General features: G+C 46.3%; 1 protein-coding gene across 1 annotated transcript; it reads right to left on the reverse strand.

Annotated features, from left to right (window-relative positions):
* Positions 1-9281: 9281 nt before the first annotated feature.
* Positions 9282-10105, reverse strand: LOC127301486 (uncharacterized). Its single transcript, XM_071820266.1, has one exon. The coding sequence runs from the start codon at positions 9901-9903 to the stop codon at positions 9547-9549; it is 357 nt and encodes a 118-aa protein (XP_071676367.1). The 5' UTR covers positions 9904-10105; the 3' UTR covers positions 9282-9546.
* Between the last annotated feature and the right edge of the window lie 215 nt (positions 10106-10320).

The following is a 10320-nucleotide window of genomic DNA, read 5'->3' on the forward strand; positions in this document are numbered from 1 at the left end:
CTCTCCGGCAGGGTGCCGGAGGCGATCTCCTGAATCCCCCGAGATGGGATTGGCGGCGGCGGCGTCTCTGGAAGGTTTTCCGTATCATGGCTCTCGGTACTGGGGGTTTCGCGACGAAGGCTATTTGTAGGCGGAAGGGCAGGTCAAGGGGCGTCACGAGGGGCCCACACCCTAGGTCGGCGCGGCCAGGGCTTGGGCCGCGCCGCCCTATGGTTTGGCCACCTCGTGGCCCCACTTCGTTGACTCTTCGGTCTTCTGGAAGCTTCGTGGCAAAATAGGACCCTGGGCGTTGATTTTGTCCAATTCCGAGAATATTTCCTTACTAGGATTTCTGAAACCAAAAACAGCAGAAAACAAAGAATCGGCACTTCGGCATCTTGTTAATAGGTTAGTTCCAGAAAATGCACGAATATGACATAAAGTGTGCATAAAACATGTAGATATCATCAATAATGTGGCATGGAACATAAGAAATTATCGATACGTCGGAGACGTATCAAACGACGATCTTCAATTGGAAGTAGCAACCACCTCCGGCGTCGAGGTATATATATACATTGATCCTCTGGTGATACAAACTAACTGATTTGAATAAATATGTGTGTACTAACGCGCGCGACTCTCTTTCTTATTTTAGCCCTCGGCCGGATCGTCGAAACAATCGAGTACGTCGTCAAAGCGTGGCGCAACCAAGACGATGAAACCAGGAGAAACATGCACCATCGAGGTTGTCGAGGAAGCAACCGGCAGGCCGCTGGAGCCCCGCAAGAACGCCACCAAGTTTGTCAGCCAATGCGGAGCCATTGTTAGAGACAACGTCTCGATCACCGTCCAGGAGTGGAATCAGCCAAAGAAGGCACGTCTTGGTTTCACTTTTGTCGATAAGAGAACAAAAAAAGATTGCTTCAACAAGCTTATGGAACATTTCGTTCTACCTCCGGAATACCAAAAATTCGATGAGGAGGGTAACAAGATTGAGGAAAACAAGGAGAGGAGGAGGCTAGTCAAACAGTTCGCTCTTCATAAGATGTCCGACGCATTCCGTAAATACAAGCAAAATCTAGCCCATGACTTTGTCAAGCAGAACAAGACTCCGGATTTCAAAGGACAATATGAGAAACTGCAACATGATTGGCCAGAATTTGTGAAGCAAAAGAAATCGGAGCAGTTCCTTCAAATATCGAAAAAAATAAGGAAAATGCGGCTAAGAAGGAGTACAATCATATTATGGGGCCAGGAGGGTATCGCCTTTGGGAGCCTAGGTGGGAAAAGATGGAGAACGAGCTGAGGGCGCGAGGAATCCGTCCAGGTACGGAGGGATGGGACCCAAGGGCCAAAAGCTGGTGGTACGAGCATGGGGGATCGCTGAACCCGGAGACAGGGGAGTGTGTTTACCAGGGCAAAATAATTAAACCCACCCAAAAGCTTATTGAGGCAATGAGGGATGCTCAAGAGGGGAGGATCAAGTTCAACAGAGAGAACGACGCCCTGGCAAAAGCCCTCGGGAATCCTGAACACGGAGGACATGTACGAGGCATGGGGCACATTCCGTGGAAAGTAGAGTTCCCCCAGAACGATGACCCGTACGGTTACAGAAGCCGTAAGAGAAAGATGGATCGGGAAGCAGATGTTGTGGCGTGGTTGGCATCGGAAATGGATGTGATGAAGAAAACCGTGAGTGTACTAGTAGCCGAAAGAGATGCAGCTCGGGCGCAGCATGAAGAACATCCATTGGATCTCGGAAGCCAGCAGCGGAGAAGCAGCGTGGCTTCCACGGAGGCCCCATCGGCTGGTGTACCGACGATCAAAATTACTGCACCGGAGCCTCCTCGCTACCCCGTGGACGATATAAAGGAGATGAAAGAATGTCATCTGTATTATCCTATCGGGAACATGTCCATGAAGGTAGCCATCGGCAGTGCTTTACCACCTGGAGCACTCCACCACAACAACCCCATTCAAGATGGCTATGCTCGTGTCACGGTGGAGGACATAGTCCATGGGTTTGAGGACCTGGACATTGACATTGCTACACCTGAAGGGGCGAGAAGACTTGGAGATGTCAAGCGCCAGTTCATTCTATGGCAAAAGAAGTTTATCAAGTTTCCAGGCGAGGCGCCAACAAGTCCACCCCCCTACGGTGGTGGTGGTGGCGGCGGTGGCGGTGGTGGTGGTGCTTCACCTACACCTCCTTCACGTCAGCTGACGCCGCCCCCCAATTCACCTCCGGCGGGTAAGCAGCCGCCGCCCCCTAGTCCGCCCCGGGCGGGTAAGCAGACGCCGCCCCCCAATCCACCTCCGGCGAAGAAGCAGAAGCAGCAGTCCTGGATTATTAACCCGGACCCTTATGTACCTAAGATAACAAAGGTACCGGAGCCATCACTGAAGCCTCTCCCCACGAGGCCTTGGGAACGTAGTGCCGAGGAAGTCGAGGCGGCCGCGACTGCTGAATATGAGAAATGGAAGGTGGACTGCAAGAAGAAAAGAGAGCCCGAGCCCAAGCCAGTATTTTTTGATGAGCAAAAGAAGTGGGCTAAGTCATTTTTGAACATACCGTCCCAAGCCGCGAAGAATCTGCCTGACGACTATGCACGTGAACTTCATAATCAGGCACGCATGTTCAAGGAGAAGAAAGAGGAGGCCGAGAAAGCGGAATTACAAAGTGCACAAAGCGGGAAACGAGTTGCCCAGCTCGGGGAACAAAGTAAACAATCGATTGCCCCGCTTATAGTGACAGCCGCCGGTCCGGATGCCCCCGATATCAGAGAAGCTGCGGCAGACAGGGGATTGACCGTAACGAGTGCCAGAGAACAAGCGGCCAACTTAGGTATTACTCTTCGTGAACTGTTAGGCCTTGATGAGGCGCCAGTGAAGGAGGTAGTACTTACATATGTGAAGAATGGGCCTCTCGTCGAGCCTGCGCAGGAAGAGGATCTACCTCCACAAATGAAAGGTCTGCTGAAATGGTACAAGGGTTACATAGAAAATAAAAACGCCAAAGATTATGTTTATGCGGAAGTTGGATATGAGCATCACTTCAAACATTACTCTGTACAAATTCATCTGAGTGAATTGTTCCAGCTTTTCAATCTGCGCGAGCTCGACAAATCTATCATCAGTTGCTACGTTCTGTAAGTGATTTATTTCTACCCCATCTCGTTCATATTGCATGCACTATATATATATATATGTCCTAACTATATTGTTGTGTCCGCTATTATACATGCAGATTGAAGATTAAGGAATGCAGAGTAAGGAACATCCATGATGTTGGGTTCATTGACCCACACATCGTTAATGGATATACGTTACAGCATCACCCCGCCGACGTGGAGGAAGACCTGTGGCGGTTTCTTGATAAGCAGGAACTCAAAAGTGATATTCTATTTCCTTACCATTTTGGGTGAGTGTTTATGTCTTGAGCACATTCTCTTTTGTTTACTCCATGCATGGTATGTGGCCGGCTAATCGATGAGTTATGCATGACGTACTGTGCATGTATCGTGTCCGCAGGTTCCACTGGATTCTGCTAGTAATTAAAGTTGACAAATCAGAATGTCTCGTCCACGACTCTCTGAATATGGATAAGGCGCTTTGGGCTGACAAATGATTCAAAAGTAATTGTTTTCATTCATTTGCGCTCTATATCGATCGGCCTATTTCGTTCATTTCCTAATTAAGCTTCAAGTAATTAACTAATAACTCTCTTGTTCATTTAATTTTCTTTGCCTCGTAGGGTTTGGAGACGGTTCTCAGATACAAAGGTCGGTGAATTCAAAAAAGAGCTACATTTCATGCGGTCAAAGGCTAAGAATGGTGGCGATATTCAGCCACCGGGAACCAATCTGTGTGGATACTATGTCTGTGAGATGATCCGGAGATACACCTCTGAGCGCGTTCCGAGTGATCTCAATGCTCAGAGGAATAACCTCCGGATGATGCTTAGTCCAGAAGCTCGCTTCCGACCACTTCAAGAGGAACTAGCTGGATGGTTCAGGAGGGAAGTCCTCGATCCTAAAGGAGAACACCATTGCGAGGACGTAGAACTATACATGCATTAAATTATGTATGGAAACTTGTTCAAACTTGTATATGGTCATCCGATGATATTGAATATATATTGTATATTCCTCTTGAATTCTTTTTGGTTCTAATTTCAAATTTGTTTGAAATTATACATTCATATGCATGTATATATGTAGTACCGTAGAATATGTGAAACTCCTTCAAAATTACAATAAAGCACAAAAGAAATAAAACAATACAAATTAAACAGAAAACAGGTTTAGGGGGGGCCTAAAACCCTAAACCTGCGGCGGCCTTTAGTCGCGGTTGGCCAGAAGAACCGCGACTAAAGGTCCTCCGCCCCGACGGTCGCCTGGCGCCCACGTGGACGGGCCTTTAGTCGCGGTTCGTAAGCAACCGCGACTAAAGGGGGGGGCCTTTAGTCGCGCTTAATTGGTCGCGGTTGCGCAACCGCGACTAATGGCAGTTGCGAACCGCGACCAAAGGCCCTTTTTCCACTAGTGCATTCGTGAATTACAATATAAAAAGTCCTGAAAAAGGTAACCCAGATTGGAGTAATAATGTGAGCATATCTATCTTCCATGCTTGTCAAAACTGAAATTAGCATACAACCTTGATGTGATGCACATTAAGAAGAACATATGTCCCCCGCAAAAAAAAGAACATATGTCACACATTCAGACCAACATGTGTTAGACTATACTTTGGACTCTTCTAGAGATAGATGGGAACAAAGAGGATACAGCAATCACAAGAATAATTTGAAAAGATGAATTGGAATCATGTCAGGCATGCACATAGAACCTGATGGAAAGAATAGATTTTTGAACCAAAAGCCTATTAGAATCTGTTTAAGTAAAAAACATAATAGAACTATGTGAGATTTTCCTAGTAATGTAAGAAGATATGGATGTTGAAACATGTGGAACGCATGGGCACAATCCATTGTTGAGTTTGTTATTTTTTCACAAAATTGTGGTCAAAACCATTAGACTTGATGTTCTTGGGCGAAGGATGGTATTTCTATAATCCGTACTAAGATCAAGGAAACTTTTCGCTATAGAGGAAAGCAAAAACAGGTAAATTGTAGAGGCATGTGTGGTGGATGAGTTCTTGAAATTTTTCTTCATATATTTCATTAACAATGATATAATAATAAAACATATGAAACAATTATGGGAACAAATTAAGTACTTATGTTTATGAGTAAGGAAGTTTTTTAGTTGCTGCAACATGTTTTGGGTCATGCACATTCAATTATGTGATAGTGTGTATAACCAGATCATTTTTTGTGTGCTTAGTTAATTTACTCAAGTAAGGAATACATAGAGTGAGTTGTATTGTCATCATTATAAAAATTACTACCTTCGTTCCAGATTATAAGATGTTCAGGGTAGGTTAACATACCTTATAAGCTGAAACAAAGTTATTATATAGGTGGCTCTTACAGGAAATTAATTTTGATGTTATAGTTTTGCTTGTGTTTTTGTAGAGTTTTCCAAAAATAAATAAATAATTATGGCTTATGTTTATGAGTTAGGAAGTTTTTTAGTTGCCGCAAGATGTTTTGGGTCATGCACACTTTTTTTTGTATTTGTACTGTGTATACCCAAATCGTTTGGTGTGTGCTTACTGAATTTCCTGAAGTATAGGAGTACATAGAGTTCTATTGTCATCATTATCGAGGAGACACTTGAAAAGAAAATTCCCACATTGTTTGAGACCAAAAAATCACAGGATGTGTGCTTGCTAGGATTCTTGCATCTTTTCCTATTGAAGCGAACCAAACAAGAAAGTTCACAAAGTTCTTGCATTTCACAGTCCTATGTTTTGTACATGCATTTACATCTAATTTCTATGTTTTTCTCTTCCAATGCTTTTACAATCACACAAACTAAGGAAGGCATGGCGATGTATATATATATGCAGGTGTGAAACTATGTTTGGGGCCTCCGCACCCAACTCCAAAAGGAAATTGTTTGGAAATTTTTGGCTAGAAATACCTCAAATTGCCCAATTTGTTCCCCCCTCCAACCACTTGGACCATGATCCGCCATTGTATATGTGTGTATTTTATATGTGCATTGCAAAGAACCAGAGTCCCTTAAGGGATGTGGGAGGAGGATGATGTGTCCACTATAGAAAGACTAATTATAAATGGCATGGGGGCTTTCTAGGATCCTTGTAGCTTCCAAAAAGATCTTTTCTTCCTGCCATATTCTCTAGTAAATAATAAACACCATTATATTTTTAGGCCGGCTGAAAAAGCCAATGAGAGTCTATTACTCCTAAAGGTGTCACATAAGAGTTAAGATAAATAAAACAAATCACTGGCCCCTCACATTCATAAATTTTGGCAATAAGACAATACATGTGCATATTTATTATGAAGAAAAACGATGTATCATCACACCACTGAAAATTGAACTCAGCAATATCAACCGTTCATAGTTTATATAGTATACAACTTTGACTCATAATCATGGGGAGTAGGATGATGGTGGCCATTATTGAAAGACTTGCTGATACGTTTCATGTCCTAATCTACTTATTTTCTTGAACAAAAAAGAGAGAGTTAAATGATGCCAACTCCCGACGCTAGAGCTGGCACGAGGGTTCAATATTTTCCACACATAAGGCTAGTCATCAAACCCGAAACCTGTCCATGTTCTTGTGTTTGCTTAGCGGCCTCCATCCTCGCGAAAAATAACCACTTTATAAATAGCCTACAAAGAAAGACATATGAGACAAGAAGTCAAGAACCTGATACAGAACGTCTAAAAGAGAACCTAACCCACCCACGCACCCACGCGGCCCTGGCGGCGGCAGCGCCACGCCGCCCAGGGAATCCGACGATGAGCCCCTCCAGCGCCCTCTCCTCCGTCCTCTCCTCCCTCCGCCGCCGCCAAAGGCGTCACTGGCCAAAGGCTGCTCGGCATGGCGGCGGCCGGGCGCCCGCTAGGAGTGGCCAGGGGTGAGAGGCGGCGCCCTCCACACCTATGTATCTTCTGAGATGCGTGACGCGACGTCGGCCGGAGCTGCTCGCGGTGGCGAAGTCTCGACCTCCTCTTCGACGGTGACGACGGTCGGCAGCGCTGCTGCATCTTCTGGGCATCGGGGCGGTGGCCCCGGGCATCGTTGTGGCGCCTTTCTCCTCTGGAGGAGGACGGCCAAGATGGGATCGAGTGTGGGGGATCTTGGGATCCAACACTGATCTCCGGTAGTGAGGATCCTGACAGGGATGAGCTTGGAGTGACGGGGCAACCGGTGAGAACCGCACCTCGACCTCGGTCCTGGTGGATGACGGCGGCGTCGCTTGACGTCGTTACCTTGTCGGAGGCATCATCTTTGTGTGTCTCGTCATTTTTCTCGGCTTGACATGAATAATGGTGGCTGTCCTAGGATTCCTCTCGCGCCAAGTGTAGATCGGTCAGATGCTTCTTCCTGCCGGGTTGGCTGGATTGTCATGTTCCAAAAGGACCTGCCGACGAAATTCATTGTGCGATCAATGCCTGAAGATTGCTGGATTGGGTGCTTTCGGTCATGCGCACCTATATTTTTTTATCTGACCGTTTGGTTTCAGAGGGAGCGCTTCGAAACTCTGATGGTTGTTAATATCATGGAGTTTCCTTTCCATGGTGCTAGCTGAGAAGGTCATGAAAACCGAGATTTGTGGAAGAGGAGGAATTAGCTTGGAGCTTCGTGACTTCGAACATGGAATTGTATGTGGGGACGACTGCACGGGAGAAGTTCAGAGTTCTATGTTTTAGGGTGAAATCCAAGGTCTGGCCTTAACTGGTTGTGCCTGGCAATGTTTTTGTTGAAGGCATTATTTTGAGAGATAGGACTTTTTTCAGGGTGAAAACCTAAGATCTATGATCGGGCGACGACAGCGTTTGTGCACTGTTTCCTTCTTGGAGACGTCACTTATGTAGAAGCTGATCTTTTGGTGTTGTCTTGGTGGTGTCAGAGTTGCTGTTTAGAGTTTTCAATCTCTGTAACGGGACTTTTCTTTTTGTAATTCTTCAATCTTTTTTGGCTGTGTGCATCCTTTATGCTATTAGGGCATGATGTTGTTGCAGAGACTAGGTGTAATTGGTATCAACGTGATATTAATATATGCTCTTTATCGGAAAAAAGAAAGACATACAAAGGTAGTGCTCAAGGACTAGCTGAATTCTAATTGTTCGAAGGGTCCATGCCAAGCACCCAAGTTCAAGCCACAAGAGCCTCCAACCACAGCTCGTGGTGTTATTGATGATGTCATAGAAGCTTAGAATGTTCGCGGGGCACCTAAGAAGTGTAAGTAGTTAAGCTAACACAACTCCAAAGAACCGGACCATCATGCAGGAGAATAATACTCCCTCCGTTCCATAATCCTTGTTAGTGTTTAACTTTAAATTTGCACTAAAACCGCGACAATAATTACGGAACGGGTGAGTATGTAGTTGCTATCCCGTTCTATGCCACATAGTTGACACAGCCCATCGCCTACACCGTGAGTCCATGACACCCTCTGAGCCTCTAAACTAAAGGGGATGCAAACCATGATCAATTACAAGACGAAGATCTCCATCTTGAGGAGAAGCATGGCACACCAAAGATTGAAAACGGGCCTCGGACCGAGGTCCGGAGAGCTTTTGGTACAAGGAGTTCACCGAGAACCTGCCGGATGGCTTCAAATGCGGAGATCGAGTCCTGCCCATCCGCAAAGTAAACACCAGCCAGATTTGCCGCCAGATAGTCATTTCATTCACACGGCCACTTGAGGCCAAAGTTCTGTGGTGGACATCAGGCTAGGTTACATAAATATAAGAATTTTTCTTGGGATTTTATTCCAAGCTGATTCTTCCTTTTCCACAACCTTTTCCCTTGTGCGTCCCCAGCACAACCACCTGTTGCTACCTCGCCATCACTTCAAATTATTACAGTTATTCAGTTGGTATCACCATCCCAATAACGACAGAGGAAGGTAATAGCTCACGTGTTTGTTGCACTGAACAGAACAAACAGTTGCAGCGACAGGAGGACCCTATCCTACTGGAAGGCCTATTGGACCACACACCAAAAGAAAACCACCCACAGATCTGCTATACAAGATCGAATTATTGATGCTGCTTAGCTATCTCGAGGCAATGATGCTACACCTGCAGCTGTTTCACTGCATGCCTAGACCCTTTAATCGATCCATGTACCTTGTGCAGTAACTTCTTCACATATCGTATGCAGCCATGCTTGTTGGGAAACCGTACGTATATATTTATCTTGCTACTTGTTCCATTTCTAGTCTTTACACATGATAAATAACTCATGTCTCAGTAAATAAGTTAGTAGAAGAGAAGAACAAAGGGAAGAGGAAGAGGAAGCACGGAGGGCGGAACATGGTTTTAGTGTCCAAATGAGTCTAGACATGAGCTCTCACCGAGAACAAACATCACAGGAACTCAAAAAGGGATTAATTAATAAGGAGAATCGACTATAAGTTTGCAGTGACAAAGAACCTCGATCAATCCAGCACCATCAGAGCTTGAGGGACAGGTCGATTTCCTCGGCGATGAGGTCACGGCCGCGAGCCGGCTCCGGCGGCGCCGCCGCCCTCCAGTAAGAGTGCACGGAGCTCCCCGTAGCATTGCTCCCTCCCTTGGCGGCCTCGCCGGCGTGGCGACGAGCGGCGGCGAGCTCCCTCGTGCGCTTGGCGACGCTGCGCTCGAACTTGTGAGCGTTCTGGTGGCCGCCCAGCGCCTGGGACGAGTAGAACTTCTTGTCGCAGTAGGTGCAGGTGAAGTAGCCCACCGGCTCCGGCGACGATGTACGATGCAGGGACAGGTTCAGGTCGATGTCGCCCTCTCCTTCCCCAACGCCGCCGTTGGGCTCCATGGCAGCTCTAAGGTCTAGTACGTAGTGGTAGAGGTCTCTAGCAACCTAGATAGTGTATTCTAGTTGTCTGGGAGAATTGATGCATACGGTGGTGCACTCCAATAACCCAAATGAATGATTTAAGTAGTAGTACATGGCAACCCTAGTATATAGAGAGTAGAGACAGAGAGGGAGGGGTACGTCGTAGGTGTGGACGAGAGTAGTATTGTACGCTGGTCTCTGAGGGAACGCACGTTACACACGTACAGTACATGATCTATCAGGAGGGGAAGGGAGACCCGATGAAAAGGACAAGAGATTTCATGTGTGGATGGATCGGCCAGTCGACGAATAGGATTGCTCCGCCAGAAGATTGGGGTGCTGCTGTAACATCTGTCGAGTGACTCCACCGACCGTGACCGTATGCGCGCCAGAGCT

Source organism: Lolium perenne, chromosome 5 (genome assembly GCF_019359855.2).
Source record: "Lolium perenne isolate Kyuss_39 chromosome 5, Kyuss_2.0, whole genome shotgun sequence".
Classification (NCBI taxonomy): Eukaryota; Viridiplantae; Streptophyta; class Magnoliopsida; order Poales; family Poaceae; genus Lolium; species Lolium perenne.